Source organism: Aspergillus tanneri (assembly GCF_003426965.1).
Source record: "Aspergillus tanneri strain NIH1004 chromosome Unknown AapTan_4_pilon_pilon_pilon, whole genome shotgun sequence".
Lineage (NCBI taxonomy): Eukaryota > Fungi > Ascomycota > Eurotiomycetes > Eurotiales > Aspergillaceae > Aspergillus > Aspergillus tanneri.
In genome coordinates this window covers 812,468-833,031 of record NW_022984631.1, presented here as the reverse complement: position 1 = coordinate 833,031, position 20,564 = coordinate 812,468, and the positions used below count along the sequence as shown (strand labels likewise).

Here is a 20,564-nt window from a genome sequence, read left to right as displayed (position 1 = left end):
TGCTTAATCAACAGTTTCTACACATGGATAGGAGATTCTAACTGCATGGTAAAGGGGGGTCAAGTTGTTACTAGTTTTGCATCGATAATTGCCCCCAATTCGGTCAATATCTGAACAGTGTCTGGTTGTAACTCGATTGCGGCTTCGTGTAAAGGAGTGTGACCACGATTGTTCCTTAAATTAATATGTGCGCTGCAAGCTATCAGCCAGCTAACAATTTTCGTATGGCCACGAAACGCTGCAAGATAAAGTGAAGAGTCCTCAACCAGCTTAATCAGGGCTTCGTGGTCACTTAATTGCTGAGACACCTCTAAATGGCCGGCAAGAGCTGCCACGTGCAGACGAGCTTCGCCTTTATTATTTCTCTCTTTAACAGCCGCTCCAAAGTTTAGTAGTTTCTTAACAATCTCGACATGACCACACCATCTGCTGCATGATGGAGGGGAGTATAGCTAGTAGTATCTTTTACCTTAATTGCGGTACTGTTTTTAATTAATGACTGCAATACCTCCAAATGACGCCAGCAGCTGCCCGGTGTAAAGGTGTTTCGCCGGAAGTATTAATCTCCTGGATCGTCTCTTCTAAATTAGCCAGTGTCTTGACTAGCTTAACATGGCCACAGCCTGCAGCATAATGGACGGTAGTGTTGCTATTATTATCCTTGCGCCCGATCATAGCACCTTGGTCAATTAATTGCTGAAATACCTCTAAAAAGTCCCCGACGGCTGTATAATGGAGAGGTGCTTTGCTATCTCTATTCTTTAAACTAATATCCCCCCCTTACTCTATAAGAATTCGAGTTACCCCGGAATGACCCATACTAGCTGACTTATGAAGTGGTGTATAATCGTTATAACCCAGTTTATACACATCAGTTCCGAACTGGAGCAGCCCCTGTACTACTTGTTCATGCCCATAACAGGCAGCTCTATGGAGACAGATCACTTCTCTTGAGTAGGACTTAGCACCCTTATAAAGTTAGCAATTTGCATATTAGTAATTATCACTTAAAACAAGGCATGGCTGACCATATCTATAGACCTCACGCTGCACAATTTCGTAAGTCGAATGATTCACCTTTGCGAAACCTGAAAGATCCCTATGGTCCAGGCATTTTGCAGCTTCCAGCACTAATTCTGATGGCAAGCCGAGTACCGTCTTTGAATCAAGTATTTAACACTTTTTGTTCGCCTTGATAAATCGTAATTCGTAGCTTTTGCTCAGAGCCAAATAATTATGGGACATGCCTGATGCAAACACCTTATGGACGGTTTTTAATTCTTTATACCACGGAGACTCAAGTAGCAACAGTCTATTCTTCGTTGGTTTCTGGATTACGCACCTGTTGTTGCCTGAACTTAGTTGGTGTAACATTGAAACTATTAGCCCGGGAGCCTGGGCATGTACGAACCCGCAGGGCGTATTATGGGCCACGCCAGAGAGTGGACAGCCCGGGGGAGCCGGACGCAAGCGCTGAGTTGAAAGCTCTTGGGTGCGTTGGGGTCGTCATGGTCAACCACCCAGAAGACTTACGGAAGGGAATGAAAACGCTCCTGAGCAGCCGCGCCCGTTGCCTAACCAAAGTAATTTGAGGCTAACTGGTTATTGTGACAAATTGATTGGGCGACTAAAACAAGCCAACTACTGAAGAGTTTAAGTGAATCTGGTGGTAATACTACATACACTAGTACTAGTACTAATTAGGCAGGTCGATATCGGAAATACTCTAGAGAGGAGTAAACAGATTTCTTTATAAGAGAGTGGAATCATGATCAGCATCATGCTGTCTAGTTAGGCACCTACAAAAGCGTCTTTTTTGGGGGATCCGGACCCAGCAGAAGTTCCATATCCGGATCAGACTTCTTCATGGCTGTTTGATATGCTTTCCTCTGTCCAATGCGCTGGAGGTAGGCGAGCAAATTGTCGTACCCCTGCAAGCTATACGGGGAGAAATATCGAAATGTTGTTAGGACAAAGACAACCATCAAATCCGCCACGGTAAACTCGGCCCCTGCAAGCCATTCATTGTCCCGTAGTCTCTCGTCGAGTGCCATCAGCCCTTTCCCGAGACGGCCATTCGTGATCGTCATGAACTGGTTCTCGTCGCTCACCCCGGCAGCACGCATCATCATGGCACGCATCACGACGGGCTGAAAAGTGCCATCAACCCAGTGCCACCAGTAGAGAAAGCCGGCATAATCTGAATGTGAGGGGTGCAGGAAAAGCCTGCCTTGACCGTACTTATGGCAGATGTACTCCATACAGGCACAGCTCTCAGCCAGAGTCAATTCACCATCTTGAATTGTGGGCGCAGTTCCAGCGGGGTGCAGAGCCTTGTACTCAGGAGGGGCCAAAAGAGGTGATCGCTTGTAAAGCCGCAGTTCGTAGTCAATTCCCAGCTCTTCGCACAGCCAGGGGATGCGCTCGGACTGGGAGAGGTGGAGATGGTGGACGGTCAGACCCATGACAATAAGTTTGACGGGTTGCAGGGTATGCGATGCTGAGTTTAATGCGCTGAGGAAAGTTTAAAGGCGATTAGGTTTATCGTATGCCAGTATACTGATGGTCGACGTAAATGTTTCTTCAGAGTCCAGTCGCGTACAAATCGTAATATACTATATTTCTGGTTTGCCCAAGGAATTCACTCTTATCCCCCACATTGAGATCGACTGAACGGCCCGCTCCCATACTAACATACTTATAATTCAGGAGCCGGACTTATCGGCGGGATCGGGATTAAGCCATTGTTTGACGCTCCGGCCTTGGTACTCGCTGTTTAGGCCCCAACAGAGCCGTAATCTCAGATACCTCCGTCGGATGTGGTGGATCGTGGGCTGCAGTTCTTCCGCAGCAATAACAACTGCACTGGAGGTGACTACTAATGACCATGACCTATGTCATCCCCTGCAACTCGCCTAGGGCTGCCATTTTGTGTTGTGAAGAATTGAAGAGAGAGTGTGAGGAATGACGTCATGTAAACACTGCATCACGAGCCTCAGGAAACCATGTGATGACTCATGTGTTTACGCCAAAAAGAGTTAAATCTGCACGAATTGTATCCTCCACCCATCAATTTCTGCTGGTTTGTCGACCTGATCTATAATATGTTTATCTTATACGGTAGTGATAATTTCCGTCTTCAGCCATCGATAACAGGGCAAATATGCAGCAGTGGCATGTGAGCTCCTCCGATCCTCCGCGGCGATGGAAGTTGGATGTCGACCAGTGTGGGTCAGTATGACTCATTATTCAGCTGCGCTCCATCCGACTTTGTTCTTTTGTCTCCCTTTGTTTTCACCTTTTCATTCCGTTCTCCCAGAGAGATTCAGATGTTATAGACCACATACTTTTTAATGCAGATCTATGGTTATTTATAAGATTGGTGATACTAGCTCATATGCCTATTCAGCTGACCGACATTGGATTATGGTTTGACGGATCTCGTCTTTCCTTAATAACTCTCTTGCCTACTGGACTGTGGCTTTTTACTTGATACAGCTTATGACATGATGTTATGATATTTGCACAATCATCCAGACACCGTCCGAGCCTTTACCGTGACTGGGTGGTGATGCCGACTCCTTGCAGACGACGTACGAAACCTACAGGCATGGGTAAATTTTGTTTTCAGGGCTCCGAAGGATCGTCTAGCTACCAAGCAAATTCCGTGCAGCTTCAAGTCAAAAATCAAGGATAGACTCTATTCCCCGCAGTAACTCGGCACAAGACATCCAGTCTCCGACTCAATGCTTGAGGATAATGAATGCTCGATGGATCTTCTGAGCCATGAACCCCAAGACCTGTTTCAACAAATCTCAAGAAACTGAAATGCCCCTGTTTGCTTATGCCCGGGAAGCATTTACTTATCTACCGTGTTAAGAACACCACTATTACACTGCTATTAGTAGCTCGTTTGGGCCAGCTCTATGGAGAAGGCCAATCTATACAGTATTAGCACTTGGTGTCTATGTACAGATACATCAAGACTCTACTCTCGCTAATTTTCATACTCAATCCTCAGGATACTCTGCAAACTCTGGATCGTCCGCCCAGATCACCGGTAACCCCGCCTCCTGCCTGACTCTCTGCGCTCGTCTCTTCCACCTCCAGAAATACTCCCGACTTGGGTCTCGGCTAAAGTTTGCTATGTCGCAATCATATTTCATGGGTGCCAGCTGTTTCGCTAGGTCAAACTCTTCTACAAATTCGCCCTCTACCAGGACGCGAATGCTGCCGATGTGTTCGTATAGGAAGACACCGTATCGCGTTGTGTAAGAGCTCAGGGCCAGAAGGCTGGCGATTTGGCCACGCAGGCTGTTGGCTAACCATTCGGGTCGCATGGCATAGTGTGACAAATCTGGGCCGTCCTTAACCCTCATTTTGTACCGGAAGTAGTCCTTCCAAGTCAACTCTGGCGGAGGGAGGGGATGTTCCTCATCGGCAGCAGATTCAAAGTTGATCGTCAGCGTCTTCACGTACACCTTCTTCTCTTGGTGTTTGCCGGGCTGACGTGATGTGACGGGACCATGCACTAGGAACCGCTCCAGCAATGCGTAAAAACACCACTCGGGGCCGTTGTGTCCACCATCTCCCAAGGTAGATCGCATTCCCTCGCGTGAAATACAGTGGCCGAAGATGCGAAACGTGACGCGCACCTCGTCTAGGTGAGTTCGAAGGACCGGGACGGATAGCCACGTTGGCCACAGCTCCAAACCGTGGACTATCATCACGTCCAGCAGGTAACAGGGGCGTGCCATTCGGTCCAGGATGCCCTTCGTCTCCTCATGGATTTGCCAACTCGTGCGTAGTAGGGCTGAAGACGTGCCAGCCAAGTCATCCTGCTGGGACGTATCGTATAGAGTGTTGTTAGGACCGAAACTCCAAGCTTTGTAGTCGACATCATGCAGTGGTTGACGGTTCTCCTTGCCTGTCCAAGGATCCACAGGGGGTGACGCTGGTGTGATGAGCGCGTATTCGAGGATGATTTCTTGCAATTCGTGGGGAAGTTGGAGAAACGACGCCATGGTATTCTCGAATGCCTTCGCGTCGGAGGTAGACCAGTAAAAATTTCTAAAGAATTGGCGATTTAACCGAGTAGCCCGCCACCAGCGCTTCCCCGCGGTCACATCACCAACTGAAGGATTCGGACTTTATTTCCCGACACAGTGTGGGTCGGGTGGGGTTTTCTGAGAATAAATCACAGAAAAAGTCACCAAGAAAGTCATCGTTGTGAATCACCGAATGGCTGTACTTGGTATGACACGCTAGGATCTTATTTGCAGACAGGCACCCCCGTTCATGTCAGGAATCGCAGTCCAAAATTGCCTGTGCCACCACCGTTTTGTCGACTGTCGCACTGCGGTTGGAGCTCCCCTTTTGAGCTCCTTGCAGGACAGTAATCTACTGACCGCAGCTGCATGCATAAGACTAAAGAAAAAAAAAAAAAAAAAAAAAAAAAAAAAAAAAAAAAAAAAAAAATTTCTTGGGGTAGAGACTATTTTTATTTTTATTTTTATTTTTATTTTTTTTTGATGGGAGAGGCAGTCGGGGAACAGGACCCCTCGCTACCTGTCCAACAGTGTAGGGAGAATTGTAGCATTGTCTGATAACGACAAGAGGCAAGCTTCATCAGTCTCATATCTATATAATATAGGTGTCACTGTGCAGATCTTTTCATTGCGGGTCTCCAGCTTGACTTTCAGCATTGGTAGAATGCCCAATGTACTGTGCATGAGAGCAAAGCCAATGGGAGACTCACTCACCGGCCCAATGAACTGTGCTACTACCTACTAAACTTAGCGAATTGGAATAAGGTTTCAGGGACACTAGATGCACATGGAGCCCACCTAGCTGGCTGACACTGGGACCAAGTTCATACGATCCACGATCGTCGCTTTATCGCCATTACGTTTCACTGCTACCCTCGAACACAACGAGGGGTGATGTCAGTCCCGATAGCCAATGTTCTTTTATTTAAGTGGTCGCACTATATGCGAATCTAGCCCCCATGATTTCCTCCCCTTTCTCTCCTTTCACATACAGTCGTGGATAACGTATTGTGCATTCGCCATTCTACGCTATGTGGCCCGGAACCAAAGGGGAGGCTGCTTCCACCAGCCTGGAGTCCCAAGTCCTCTCTGGTACGGATCGAGATGATGCGAACCTAGCACAAATCGGAAAAAAGGCAGTTCTGAAGGTACGTTTCGATGCATTTGCGACTAGGACCGTTGTCGGCAATATCACTTACAAATTGTTTGCAGCGCAACTTTGGTCTTCTCTCCATCCTGGGATTCAGTTGCACGATCATCGCTACCTGGGAGGGTTTACTTGAGTAGGCTAAATCTCCCCTGATAGGCCCCGTCGCTGGGCCGCGTCGCTGACCATGTTAAAGCACATTTATCATCCCTCTAAAAAAGTATTGATCCTCGAATTTTGCGCTCTTCCCCGTCGCTAAAATGCATACAGTGGAGGACCTGCGGGCGCAATCTACGCGTACATTGTCGCCTGGATCGGAACTGGTTGTAGTTTTGTCGTGCTGTCGGAGCTGTCGTCGATGTGAGTGTGGGATGACATCTCATCTGGCGTGCGTGAAGAGTGAATTTGACTCGTGTCCAGGGCACCTACCTCGGGCGGTCAATATCACTGGTGTGCCATGTTAGCACCGCCATCGATGATGAAATTCATGAGCTACATTACGGGTTGGCATGCCTACGGTGTTTTCAAGGATTCAGGTTAATATCTCTAGGCTGGGTGACTCTGATCGGGTGGCAGGCAGCATTTGCATCCGTTTCGTATCTCGCTGGTACTGAGGTACAGGGCGCCGTAATCTTCGCCCACTCTCACTACAACCCAAAACCATGGCACGGCACCTTTCTTCTCTGGGCAGTGGTCTTGGTCGCCGTGGGGGTCAATGTGGTCGGGGGAAAATTCTTTCCTCGTCTCGAAACTCTGATCCTGTTCCTCCATCTCGGGGGGTTTCTCGCCATTGTGGTCGCGTTGACTTCGAAAGCCGACCATAAATCAGCACGAGAAGTCTTCACGGACTTTCGGAATGGTGGCCATCTGCCTACTGATGGGATCTCTTTCTTCGTCGGGATGATAGGTTGTGTTTTTGCGTTTGCTGGAGGCGATGCTGCAGTCCATGTAGGCCCAACCCATGATACATTCCTACAATACCATACCCCGCAGATTAGCGGAACTAGATGGGCTGACTCCAGTCAGATGGCTGAAGAGTGCAACAATGCCGCGGTGGCCATTCCACGGGCCATTATCCTCAGTGTCGCGATCAACGGAACGCTTGGCTTCAGTATCCTGGTCGCCGTTCTCTTTTGCATGGGTGACGTACAAGAGGCCTTGGACTCTCCGACAGGCTACCCATACTTTGAAATCTTCCACCAGGCTATGGGGACAACCTCTGGTGGACTGGGACTCAGCGCAGTGCTGGTAACCATGAGCATCTGCGCAGTCCTAGGCACGTTGGCCTGTACTTCGCGCCAGTTCTGGTCGTTTGCTAGAGATCGCGGGGTCCCAGGATGGCGACTATGGAGCCATGTGTGTCTTTCCTGTTTATATCTTTTCGTTGCGTAGGCAGTCATCACTAATTTGGATTATAATCTACACAGGTGTCCTCATATACCCACCTCCCCATCTACTCCATCCTCGTCACCATGACCATCGCGTGTCTACTGGGCCTCATCAACATCGGATCCAGTGTCGCTCTGAATGGTGTCCTCTCCATGGCCGTGTCGGGCTTGTATCTTTCCTACCTAATTGTGGCTGCGATGCTCCTCTATCGACGATGTACCGGCGCCGTTGCCGACCTCGGCGAGACAGATGGCATGCAGAAAAATGTGCCGGGCGCAAAGCTCGTTTGGGGGCCCTTCCACGTCCCGGGGGCCTGGGGAATCATTGTGAATGGATACGCGGTGATCCATATGACCATCGTAGTTTTCTTCAGTTTCTGGCCGACGGAAATCCCCGTCCATGCGTCCAATATGAACTTCAGCGTGGTGGGCACCATGGGAACGATTCTACTGGCCGTGGCCTATTACGTGCTGCGGGCTCACAGGTTTTACCACGGACCGGTGATTGAGATTACAGCCCAGTGATGTGTTACACAGTGGCTGCTTAAAGCTGTGGCTTGATGATTGCTGAAGGGTCCAGTAGGGGCCATCCTTATATAGAACAAGTATATTTCAATCTCATTGCTAACATACAATAATGGGATCAATTTTAACGATCCTAGAGCTTCGCCTCCGACTTGTCTCTGATCAATGCCCGACCGTTACTCAACACGACCTTCCCTTGACCATTCTTCGTCACGAAGCGGATTTCCTCAAAGCCGTCGGTGACATTCCCCGTACGCCACATCTCGATCACCAGGCGGTCGCCCGGCTTCACCGGTGCGGCAAACCGCGCCTGGAATTCCTTGAAGTTCCAAGGGTCACTACGCCCGAAGCGCTGGAGCAAAACATGGGCCGTGGCGTTCCAGCTGAAGAGCCCGTGGATGATGACACCGCCGAAGCCCATCTTCTGGCCAGGTTCAGGCGTCGCGTGGAGGGGGTTGTAGTCTCCGTTCAGCCTAGTCTCGTTAGATGGGACGTTCTACGTCTCTTCCGTTGAACGGACTCACCGGTAAAGCTGCGCCGTCTCTGTGGTGGTTTGGATGGTATGAGTTGCATCTGGTTGGCGGCCTTCCGGTGGCGGGAAGCTGGGAGTGCTCGGTCCTAGAAGACTGCATCAGCATCTTAACCTCCTCATAAGAAACAAAGGGAAGGAGACTCACCCTTCGGACCACCCCAGTTCCCCTGTCCAACGAAGAACGCACTGCTCTGCACCTTCGAATACACCTCTCCGCTCTGTCTATCTACGATGGACTGCTCCGTGTCCATCACCGACCCGGCCTTCCCCTTGTCGTAGACCCCGACGACCTTGTTTCGTAGTTCGAATTGCTTCCCCGCACTGGTGGGCGGAAGGGGCTTGAAAACGGTGAGTTTGCGCTGGCCATCGACGACACGACGGAAGTCGAATTTGGGCACGCCAGGGATGGGGTCATTCTTTTGACGGGCGTAAAAGTCGGTGACTTCTTGATCGGCGAGTTTAAATGCTATCCGCGAGATTAGTTAGTTGGGGCAGATTTTCCCTGGTTATCGGATCTGGGGCACACTCACGCAAAATGACCGGGTACGTTGGGAAGACGGCAAAGTTGGGATGAAGTTCCTATTTCCATGGGATTAGCATTGAGTAGAATTGCGCCCGTGGAGAACGTACGTAGAGAAAGTGTAGCTCGTCGGAGGTTACGCCGATGCTATTGGCGAAGAGTAGCGCATCACGCTTAAACCAGGAGACCTCCTGGGCGGGAAATTGGTGGCCGACTCCGGGAGCAGACATGGTCACGTTGATCTCGATGATGGATGGATAGGATAGGATGGATACAGACATCAACCGGAGTGTAGAAGAGGATTAAGATCACGAAGGTCAAGGATGGCATAGATGATGATCGCTATGCGCGAATGCGGAGAACCGAGGCAGATCCAAGAACCGAGGACGGTTGGAACTTGGCCGATCACAAATCCATCGGCAGTTCGCTTGATATGTCTCTGGGAGCATCTCCGGGTGACGGTCTTCGTTCTATCTCTGTCAACCTCCCTTGCGGCGTGTTTCACGTCTGGATCCATGTTTCCACGATGTCTCTGTGGTCAGATATTCGAGGCCGACCGTGTCAACCCTGTGTGATCTTTTGTTCTAATACAAGGCGGAGTCTTGAGTTCATCCGCAGTTCAATGGGGTTATTACAGCGCATGACGAACCCAATAGACTAAGGGTATCATTCCAGAGGGGTCAGATTTCATCAGACTTCCCGGAACACAGTCAGAGGAAATAGCTAAACGAAGTGCGGGGGATGCTCGAGGCTCTCGTCAGGCCACCCAATCAAAGGGAAAGATAAATAGCTCTGTTTGCCACTCTGAGGAAAGGGGTCATTTCCACCGTAATATGCCAACGACTCCGTACCGTGTACGAGGTCAAAGAGCGAATAAAGGGTTGATGGCGCATCCTGAGGCTGTACCGGCTGCCAAAGGAAGCATTCACATTCCTTTGTCTCATCCTAATGGAGGCTTTGCGCACCAGGAGCCGATCCCTCCAAGGGTGCGAGCACAGTGGCCTGATCTATATAACGATCCTGCTATTGGCATGGCAATATACCCGACAGAGTACGGAGTACTCCGAAACACGGGGAAATATAGCTTGCATCACTGATGCGGGAATATAGCGAACGGACTTCCCGCCATTTAAGAGCCCTGGTTCAATCGAATCGGTACACAATTGTCTAAAACAAGATCCCATTTGATCTAAATTCTAGTATTGGCACTCTACCATAGACTGGGAGGGACTGTTTTAGATAACGCTCGTACGGATGGGTCCTCCATTACTCGGTTATCAGTCTATGTATTAATCCACGTGGACATTCCGTCCAACAAGCAATGAGAGTTGGCGAGGAACGGGTTAGTGTATAGACTATCGAAGAGATCAAATCCCAACCAGGACGGCGCTAACCCTGAACAAGGCAATTGTTTAGGCAACTTTCACAGTCCCAAAGCGCCTCGTCCCTAGCAAAGATTTGGATCGGGCGGGTTAAAATATCGCGCTGAATCATGTCCTGACTCACTAATTATTCCTCTCCTCATCTGCGAGCCGTTGGCGTGGCGCGGTGGGGGCAACGGGTCATGCTTGGTGTCCGACTCTCCGATGATGCGGCATCCGAAATTGGCCGATCCAGGTCAACTCGCGTTCTAGATTTTCTTCCAAATATTGTGTATGCACGCGTCTGGCATGATGCTCGCAGGACGCCTGCGTGGCCATATCCACAGACAGTACAATACAGCATGGCTGCCATCGGGGCAATCTGCAGGAACGACGAGTTTCTTGCTTGTCAACTCAAAAATTTTCCAGAATGCCGTCGCACGCGGCTGAAAAAAAGAAAAAAAAAAAGAAACCGAAAATCTTGGAGCTTTCTTAGGCCGATCTTCCCCCACGGACTAATCTATCTTGGCTCGCGTGGGCTCAATGAGTAAGCTCGGTGACGCATGAAATTATCCAGGGGCTGCGGCGCAGCTGAATCGTGGGCAATTAGCTTCTTGGTGAAAACGCCGGGATGTACGATAAATTAAATCTCGCGAGTTAGTGGATCCTCGCCAGCCAGTTAAGAACTGATTCCTGGTTCACTTCCCAGGCTATACAGCAAATCGTATACCAGCCCATTGGCCGTTAAACAGGACTAAAGCATTCAAGGAACTCCTGTGCGTTTCCATATAAGCGAACAGCAGATCGAGTTCCCGCCTGGACTTCATTTTAATTGTTTCTTAATCTCCTCCAGGTCACATGTCAGCTGTTTCGGCCGGACGCAGTGCAGCCCTAGATTGTATTTGAACGCTCGCCGGACCCTACTAATTATATCTCAACCATATCCATAGCCCATCACAAGCTTTCCCACGGATGGATACAGCCCCCGCTATGGGCGATGACATCAGACATGCCACACGGCAGGAACTATACACAGACCTGACCAAACGCATCAAGTATCTACATGCATTCCTCAATTTCACCGTAGGTGGGTTCTGGCTGAGATCGAGCAGTGACTCGTGGGAAGAACGGCTCTCCTGACACCCCCATGACAGATGACATTGAAATTTTAAATCGGGGCTCAAAGTATTTGAAGGCCGCCATCCCCACCCTAGCGCATCGGCTCTACGAAAAGATGCTTCAGTTCGACTTGACCGCGCGCGCATTACGCACGAGAAGCACCTCATCGGAAACCCAAATCGAAGACTTGTTCACCATCGACAGCCCGCATGTGCAGCGAAGGAAGATCTTTTGGAAGTGGTATTTGACGCGACTCTGTTCCGATCCGTCCGAACCGGGGTACTGGGAGTACCTGGACAAAGTCGGGTGAGTGTCTCCGTTTCGCTGTTACTCCTGGTAGCCAGTAATATGTACTGACCGAGCATTCTGCCTACGTACAGGAAGATGCATACCGGCAAGGTGTTATTACACCCGCTAAATATCGAATACATGCACATGAATGTCTGTCTAGGATACGTGCAGGACCTGTTCTTCGAGACCATCTCCTGCCACCCGGAAATGACGATTCAATTCCGGCTCTCTCTCATCCGGTCGATGAACAAGATGCTCTGTATCCAAAATGATCTGATCTCGCGATATTATATTCGCGACGGGCAGGAGTTCACTGACGCAGGGGTGGTGCCCGGACCGCCCAAGGTGCTGAAGAAAACAGAAGAGACGGCAGAGGGGAGAGAGGAAGTAAAAGAGAGGGATCAAGAGTCTATCACAGCTTCGATTGCGGAATCAATCCAATCCGACCAACACTCCATAAGCGATAGCTTCAGTGTGCCCGGAAGCCGAGGGAATACTGAGCTGAGACGAGTACGGAGTCCCTCGGAGACTACCTCCACCTTGTCGACGACTTCATCGATCGAAAGTGTCCAGCGCACGACCATCATCACCGCCGCTCCCGTCTCGCCCGGGGTAGTGTCACCGTTCTCAAATCGCATTCCAGCGCAGGCCTTTGAGACGAAGATCTGGTCGGGGGGAAAGAAGCCCGATTACAGGTTGAAAAGAGCCGGATACTAAGAATGTAATGATACAGATAGAATTAATGTTTGTTCCGCCATGTGGAGGCCTGCTCAGGAACCTTGGATCGCTGTTTGGGCGTAGATCCACCCACCCGTTTGACTACGTAGATTGACTTCTCAAATCTAGTCATATTCTTGTGGGTATGCGTCTCGGTTCATGCACATTTGCGATTTCTGTATTTACAGAGCAGGAGATCTATTGACGTAGTTTGCTTACTCCGTTTCGTTCCCCTTTTACGCTAAAATCAGAGAAGAACCACGTATACAGCAGACCGGAACCATCCATCCTGTCTTTCCTGTCAGCAACCGTTTATCGGAAATTTCGAGCAACGAGAACAGGGAGTCTGGCCTCTCCAACACGGAATTTATTTGATTTGTAGGATCCACCGAATGGGCGCGGCCGACAATAATACTGCAAGTCGCAGAGGCCGAATTTTCAGATCTCTACTAGTTTAATCGGTGGAGTCATTACCCGCCATCTCCAATGATTGATAATCAATCTTTGATTAGTTACGTTAAAGCCTCCGCAATGACCGAGTTTGGTAGGGATAGAGTTTGGATACTCCGTAGCGATTGAACATATATCCGAGATAGAATTAAACCGAGAGGGCAGTAAAAGAGGTTAGGGAAGAGCTAAATGACTGAATCGTCCAGACTGCAGACGGACCATTGGACCAGATGTATTAAGAACGTCCAGGCATGAGCTTATGAGCTTATTACGTAAATGGACACGTCCTAGGTTTCGATCTCAATTCTTTTGTATATAAACCTGTTTCTGTGGCTCTGCGCCACCACGAGCGATCCAGGCACAGGAATGGAGCCTGAGGCAATGTACATGAAATCGCACTGGGATCCATAGGAATAAGCCCGTAGTAGATAGATGTGTACATACATCGATACGAACGATTCTTTTCGAGAGAATCAAGACCATGGTTGTTTTGCCTTGGTTAGGAATGACGGCTGTTTCCTTAGGCATCCTTGTGTCTACGCAGACCAATAGGAGGGACACAGTCACGTGTCTATACGTTCCACCATCCAGAGATCAACGCACACCTCTTTTATCATCCTAGCCACGATATGCTGTGGTGGATCCAGCTGGCATTATTTCTTGAACTGACAAAGAGAAAGAGGAAGAGGAAGGTGTATAATAAGTGCTGTATGTCTCAATGGCTCCTCCTATCGTGAGACACGGATGAGATGCATTCGCCAAGTGAGTGATGGGATCCATTATTGCGGCCTTAATTTGCATCATCAACTTTGTGGAGTTTATTCTTGACTATTAGGTATGATTGGCTGTAGCCTGCACGATGCCGTTCGATTCTCCCGCTCCTAAGTTAAAAATTATACCGATAAGAATATCAGACTTTCTTAGGGTGGCGCTCTCTCTGCCTAGTGCCTTCGTAAAGCGGCTCAACTACCCTGGGGGGTTGCTCTCATCTGCTGCTCTTGATGCAAGGCAAATATCCTGCAGATGTGAGTGACAATTTCCTGTGGTTCTGTGGGATTTTGAGAATGCTCTTTCTGCATTTACCACACACGCACAGCCAAAACCATTGGGTAGTGAAACTGCAATCAATTGTCTACTATATCTATTATAAGAAGAGGGCGCAGATGTCATCTGATGCGCCAATAAATGGAGAGTTTCAGGTAAATACAAAAATACCCACTTCCGTCAGAGGCGCTGACTATCTATAAATTGAGAGCTGGTCGGGGAGGCTTTCGGATTCCAAATTTACGTGCCTTCCAACGAAGCACTGCTGCTTGCCGCCGATACTAGAGACCCAATAATATATGCTGTAGCTCAAGGTGATGTTAGTCAAATTCGCTCAGGCTTACAAATCTTTCAGGGAACAAATCAAATATTTTCACATTGACAGACGAGTTTGTGTACCATGTCCTTAAACGCTCCGCAAGAATCGGAATGGGTCGCTGGTTGCTCTCTACATCAAACAGACAGACCTTCCTGGCGCAGGAGATCTTCCGCAGCGCTGCTGTGATAGCTCAACAGCAGCAATACTTATAGTTCTTACATGTGCGCATTGGCTACTTCCCACCTGGCATGTCTTGAGGTTCAATACTACTGTGTTCATCTCGAAACATGGCGAAAGATGGCCATAGTTTTTTTTTTTTTTTTTTTTTTTTTTGGCATTTTTCACTACTCTCTTGTTCGACATATTCCAGATCAACCACAATGACCGTGACGAAGAACACCATGGAAGGCTATTCATCTCTGCATTTCAGGGGATCGCTGACTGTGTTGTATCACCGAGCCCCATCACGATCGACGAGATTGTCGTCCGTCTACATGGGAAGGGTCCCGTGGCAGAAGGTGTCATAGCTAAGCACCTTCAATTGTTCGTCTGTCTGAACGCAAATAGTGGATCCTTCTTGGAAATAACAATCTCCGTCCACCTTAAGGCCCGCAAGCTCTGCCCTGCACTCGTCCATGGTGGTCGCAAGGTCTTGGAATATCCCAGTCCAGGTCTGCCTGGAAGATACAGCATGGGTCGGGCTTACTGTAATGGGATTTAGGGGCGGATTGTTGGGATCGAAGTTGAAATGTCGTGGCGTCGTTTCAGTGAGGAATTTCCCGCGCCATGTCCCGGTATCTCATGTAGCACGACCTATATGTAATGGCGGTGGAATCCATGCTTCTTGCAGTCTTCTTGCTCCAACTTCCGGGCTATGTGTAGACCTCTTGCTCGAACCCGGTCGGCTACCATGCGATCGGAAAAAGTTCTTATAGCCTGTTTCCTAGAAGATATCACGTCCTGTTGATGGTTAGGCTGTTTCTGGGGATTGGATAGGGAACTGACATTGGGAAGTTTATTCCGGAGAAGACAATACTGGAGCAATAGACAAGACCTGAGGCAGGTGAGCATCGAGTTCCTTTCAAGGACAAACAACGGCATATTTCGAATGCCAGAGAAATCAGGAGGCCCAAATATCTCCTTTTCAAATGGACCTTTGCTTCCCGGTCGCTCAACCCAGTGAAGCTTGCAGACGAACTCACTGGATTTGCTGGCAAGCTCCGCCAGTATGTTGGTTTCCCGGGGTCAGGAATACCAACGATTCCCTCGAACTCGGCCCGGACTCCGAGAGGGCTCGAAAAGGTTACACAAAGCCGAGTACGGTCTCAACAGGAGGTGCTTTGTCCTTCACCCAGAGACTTTGCATTTTTATAGGCCTCCAAGCAGCCGGCCTCGAAGCTAGCTATTAATAGCTACAACATATGTTTCTGGGAGACGTTTGGTGTGTAGTTCATGGCATTGTGTAGACATTTCATTATGCGCTGAAGTTCCCTATGGTTTCCCTCTCACTATCCGTACCTGCTTGTCTATCGACGTGTGCTGGCAGACAGACTCGTCTTCTAGCACGGACAATTGTAGGATATTATACGGTACGTTTCCCAACTCATTGATTCTCCGCAAGCGTGTGCTTTCGGAAGAACTGATGCATCTTCTATCATTTTGAAGACCAGCGTAATGTCCTCTGAGGACGCTAGGCAATCCTCCTCCAAGTAATACGTAGTCTGGGTCAAGGTGCCTGGGGGACATAAGCTGCTAGTGATTTTGTCTAGCATTGGAATCTGGGTCTTGTCCAGTAGATAGTGGGTATCTAGCAAAGTGGAGGCTAGCCTTGTAAGAACTTCTGCAAAGATATCAGGATTGAACTTCTGGTCCCCTGCGCTAGATCATCAACTATAAAAAGAAAAGTCAAGGACGTAAATGGCTCATAAAGTAATTGCCCACATTCGACAAGAATACGGCCGCATAGTCCAGGGATCTTTGCATGTCATGAAGCTCAACGTTCACTCTCTCGGTCAGTAAGTTCCACATCCCGTCGCAAACCACGGCATAAGGCCGTGATGAGGAGCTACCCGGAATTGCACCAGATCATACACTTGCAGGTGTCCCCAGACGCCAATGAATTTTTGGTATCCGTTAAACGCCCCCGACCCCCCTAAGGTATGAAATTCTGCCGGTGTCGGACTTTGTCATGAGATGGGCATAGCGCTGTTGCTGCTGGTCCAGCCTGTGGAAGGTATCCGCTACAGACGGGATGCACATTTGGAAGCAGCAATCATTTACTTGATCTCCGTGGTGGCCTATCGATCGGAGTCGAATTTTGCTTTTCACCTCGACAGCCCCGCTCATTGTGACTGCCTCGTCGTCCTTCCTGGATTTCCCGATCGTGCAGGGGTACTGGCCCAATAATAGGTCACGTGAGAATTCCTAAACAGGAAGGAGGCACGCGTGGACGATTTCCGCGTCGTTTGTGCTCTTTCATGCACCTCATGGCAGCATCCAGAGGGATGGCAGATTGGCGCGGAAGCCAACAGATCCGAGCTTCGCACTGCAGTGGCTACCGAGGTCTAGGAAGAGCAATTGAAACGCACTCTCCCAGGGTTGTGGTCTCTCCGGTGGGATTCCTTCTGGCGCAGCGAATTCAGTTGCATCGGGCACAAATGGAATATTTCGGTATCCTTACAGCATAGTCAATCTGATGGCTTTTTCATCTGAGATTGTACCATTTTTTCTCGTTTAGCGCTGGGGTTTCAGGTATGGTAGCAATCACAAGGGAGAACATCCTGCTCTCCTCAAGGTCTCATTGCAATACTCCGTAGGTATCAGACCACAGACTCTACGGAGTAGAAGATCGGAACCCGGATTATGTCAATATCTTCTCATTCGAAAATATTGATCAACCCTGCTGGGTACGGGCCAAGGGAAACGGCGCGTCCGGGGAAGTGCGGTGAACCGGATTTAACATTACACCCCTCCACAGTCCGCATCGGAAAAAAACTGCAGATATAATCTCTTAGGTGGTCCTTCAGGGATAGTGACGGAGACGGGAGTCGCAATAGCCACGATGATCTTGGTGATCCGGAGTAGTACATTGTCGACTACTCCCTTACACAACGCTAGCGTGAAACTCACGAGAAATTATCTGCAATACTAAGGCCACCCTGGGTCATTTCCCGCTCATGGATTCAATAAAGGTTACATTTTCCTCTTCTGGCTCTGCTCTGATGCCTTCATAGACCGCCCAGTGGGATCGTCATGGTTGGAAATTGGCTTATCGGGCAAGGAAGATCAAATTCCGGATCAAGCCTATTAGTTAGTGCGTCTGAGGTCACATTGCGAATGTGCCGGCACGGTCATCCCTCGGTCCCCGGGGCAGATGAGGTTATCTTCTGGCTATCCACGAGCGACCACCCAGAAGATGTAAACTGGCTTTGATAGGTGTGTTGCATCCATCGTGATCTGATACTGATTGTGTAGAATGATTGCGCTTCCGCAAATGGCGTCGCAGGAGAATTCCCCCTCATCAAGACCCCTGCTAGCGCCCACCTGGCTCATGTGCTCTAACCGGCACTCTCTCCACACCATCATTGCTGTTACATTCGGTAGTTTGTTTCGTCCCAGGAACCAACATGCCGGCGAGGGATTACGATTCGTCGGAAATTGCATATCTTTCTTCACCGGCATATCTGGTGCAGGTGCCACTCCTAGGGCTAGCAGACAATAGAGATACCTTCCTAATCTATCATCAGGTCCTCCGCCGGTGGTTACATGAATCCCTCGGTTTGCTCAGATGGTGGATTAATGTTGCAGGAGAACGTGTTCCTACAGATGCGACCCGCTGGCAAACAATCGCATTCCACCCCCGCATCGAATCTAGAACGCACGCCAACGGCTTTGGGCAGGATAGGTACTCTACCCTGAGGTGGACTCCTACTGTCACCTGGCTTCTACAATACATTGCCATTAGGGTGGTGTCAGCTGTGGGATCGGCAAGGTGAGATACGCTCTGTACAGGCATGATGATGGAACGTCAAAATAGGCCAGCAGCTCGAGGGGAGGAGACTCATGTTACTTGGCCATGTGAGGCCTGTACCGGGGTTGAGCAACCAAATGGCGGAGAGTTGCATACACCTGGGGCTCTGCGAATGCCGTTGACGACAGCATATATAAATCCTCAACTTTCACCTGCATATCCTCTCTCTTGTTCGAGCAACCCAAAGCGACAGTCAGCACGCCTACAACGGCTCTCTTACAATTGTTCTGCCCTTTCTCGGCCACCATGCGTTCTTCTCGGTTTTTCTCGGCCCTTTCCATTGGCATTGCCTGTGCCTGGCTTGCACAGTCGGCGGCCATTGCAAAGCCTGTGCCAGGCAGCACAGCACTGGAAGCACGCCAGGAATCAGGATATCGTTCCGTGGTGTACTTCGTGAACTGGGTCCGAATTCCCCCGGTGAGAGGTAACCGTCCCGGGACTGACATTGATAGGCAATCTATGGCCGTGGCCACAACCCTCAGGACCTCATAACTGACAGGCTGACCCATGTGCTGTACGCGTTTGCCAACGTGCGGCCGGAGTCCGGTGAAGTATACCTGTCCGACACCTACGCCGATCTAGAGAAGCACTATCCCGGCGACTCCTGGTCCGAACCCGGCAACAATGCGTACGGGTGTGTCAAGCAACTGTATCTTCTGAAGAAGAAGAACCGCAACCTGAAGGTGCTGCTGTCCATTGGCGGATGGACGTATTCCAAGAACTTCGCCCAACCTGCAAGCAGCGACGCCGGCCGCAAGAAGTTCGCTGAGACGTCGGTGAAGTTGCTGAGTGACTTGGGACTAGATGGACTAGACGTCGATTGGGAGGTTAGTAAATCAGCCTTGTTTTCCGATGAATGCTGACCACAACCACTGGAATAGTACCCCACGAATGACGAGGAGGCCAAAAATTTCGTGCTATTGCTGAAAGAAGTGCGCTCGGTAGGTTCCTGGATCCAACCTAAGGCCATCGATCGTCTGCTGACTTTCCAGGCCCTTGACGAATATAGCAACAAGAATGCCAAAGGTCAGAAGTTCTTGCTCACGGTGGCATCTCCGGCGGGTATGTACATCTTCCCGAGTGAAACCTAGGAATCATGGTACGCTGATCTCGATCTCAATTTTCAGGTCCGCAGAATTATGGCAAGCTGCATTTCAAGGAAATGAACGAGCAACTGGATTTCTGGAACCTGATGGCCTACGATTACACCGGTAGCTTTGGTAACTTCACCGGCCACCAGTCGAACGTGTACAACGACACCTCCAACCCAAACAGCACGCCATTCAATACGAAACAGGCCGTCGAAGCCTACATTGCTGGAGGCGTTCCCGCCAACCAGATCGTCCTCGGCATGCCCATCTATGGCCGGGCGTTCACCGGGACCGAAGGACTAGGCAAGAAGTTTGACGGGGTTGGCAAAGGGAGCTGGGAGGACGGTATCTGGGACTACAAGGCGCTGCCACAACCCGGTGCGGAGGTGCACGAGGACAAAGACCTGATCGCTGGCTGGAGTTATGACTCATCCGCGAAGACGTTGGTTAGCTACGACACCCCCCAGGTGGCCCAGTGGAAGACGGACTACATCAAGTCGAAGGGGTTGGGGGGTGGCATGTGGTGGGAGAGCAGCGCCGACAAGTCGGGCAGCGATAGTCTGATTGGCACGGTATGTTCATGCTTCGCTGGAGGGGAGAGGGCGAATGATCTGGAGCTGACTCGTGAAACAGGTAGTAAATGCACTCGGAGGCAACGGCGCCCTCCAAAAGAGCGAGAATGAGTTGGACTATCCTGTCTCCCAGTATGATAACATCAAGAACGGCATGGGGTCGAATTAGGAGCGATGACGGTTGTCGGAGAGATCTGGTTCGCTGAGGGCATGGTCATGGAATGGGTAGTACAGATCTGAACGTTGATGATTCCTGCGGTTGACGCAACTCCACGCTTTTCCCAACGTAGTGGTTGTAAATGAGTCGTAAAGGCGTAGTTGAGGGGGGATGATCTGGGATTCGCTCGCGAGGCTGACGCTACCAGCCGTGTCCGACGCCACTTCTGCACGATGTTCTCTAGATGACGACG

At 49.8% G+C, this 20,564-nt stretch overlaps 6 protein-coding genes across 6 annotated transcripts; 3 read left to right on the top strand and 3 right to left on the bottom strand.

The window, feature by feature from the left end:
* Positions 1-1,799: 1,799 nt before the first annotated feature.
* ATNIH1004_005485 (glutathione S-transferase family protein) lies at positions 1,800-2,465 on the bottom strand (the record flags this gene model as incomplete). The annotated part of the gene is made up of 1 exon (XM_033570139.1): positions 1,800-2,465. One exon carries the CDS (start codon positions 2,463-2,465, stop codon positions 1,800-1,802), a length of 666 nt encoding a protein of 221 aa, XP_033426171.1.
* A 1,545-nt stretch (positions 2,466-4,010) lies between these two features.
* Positions 4,011-5,024, bottom strand: ATNIH1004_005484 (uncharacterized protein; the record flags this gene model as incomplete). The annotated part of the gene is made up of 1 exon (XM_033570138.1): positions 4,011-5,024. One exon carries the CDS (start codon positions 5,022-5,024, stop codon positions 4,011-4,013), a length of 1,014 nt encoding a protein of 337 aa, XP_033426170.1.
* A 1,055-nt stretch (positions 5,025-6,079) lies between these two features.
* Positions 6,080-8,108, top strand: ATNIH1004_005483 (uncharacterized protein; the record flags this gene model as incomplete). Its single annotated transcript, XM_033570137.1, has 7 exons — positions 6,080-6,196; positions 6,261-6,331; positions 6,392-6,415; positions 6,466-6,555; positions 6,616-6,632; positions 6,746-7,443; positions 7,623-8,108. 7 exons carry the CDS (start codon positions 6,080-6,082, stop codon positions 8,106-8,108), a joined length of 1,503 nt encoding a protein of 500 aa, XP_033426169.1.
* A 133-nt stretch (positions 8,109-8,241) lies between these two features.
* ATNIH1004_005482 (putative peroxisomal dehydratase) lies at positions 8,242-9,390 on the bottom strand (the record flags this gene model as incomplete). Its single annotated transcript, XM_033570136.1, has 5 exons — positions 8,242-8,581; positions 8,633-8,726; positions 8,786-9,106; positions 9,171-9,219; positions 9,271-9,390. 5 exons carry the CDS (start codon positions 9,388-9,390, stop codon positions 8,242-8,244), a joined length of 924 nt encoding a protein of 307 aa, XP_033426168.1.
* Positions 9,391-11,379: 1,989 nt separating this feature from the next.
* Positions 11,380-12,648, top strand: ATNIH1004_005481 (protoglobin family protein; the record flags this gene model as incomplete). The annotated part of the gene is made up of 4 exons (XM_033570135.1): positions 11,380-11,419; positions 11,504-11,604; positions 11,648-11,946; positions 12,021-12,648. 4 exons carry the CDS (start codon positions 11,380-11,382, stop codon positions 12,646-12,648), a joined length of 1,068 nt encoding a protein of 355 aa, XP_033426167.1.
* A 6,089-nt stretch (positions 12,649-18,737) lies between these two features.
* On the top strand, positions 18,738-20,323 carry CHIB1_2 (glycoside hydrolase family 18 protein; the record flags this gene model as incomplete). The annotated part of the gene is made up of 6 exons (XM_033570134.1): positions 18,738-18,893; positions 18,944-19,318; positions 19,373-19,432; positions 19,484-19,553; positions 19,619-20,154; positions 20,216-20,323. The coding sequence occupies 6 exons, from the start codon at positions 18,738-18,740 to the stop codon at positions 20,321-20,323; spliced, it is 1,305 nt and encodes a 434-aa protein (XP_033426166.1).
* Between the last annotated feature and the right edge of the window lie 241 nt (positions 20,324-20,564).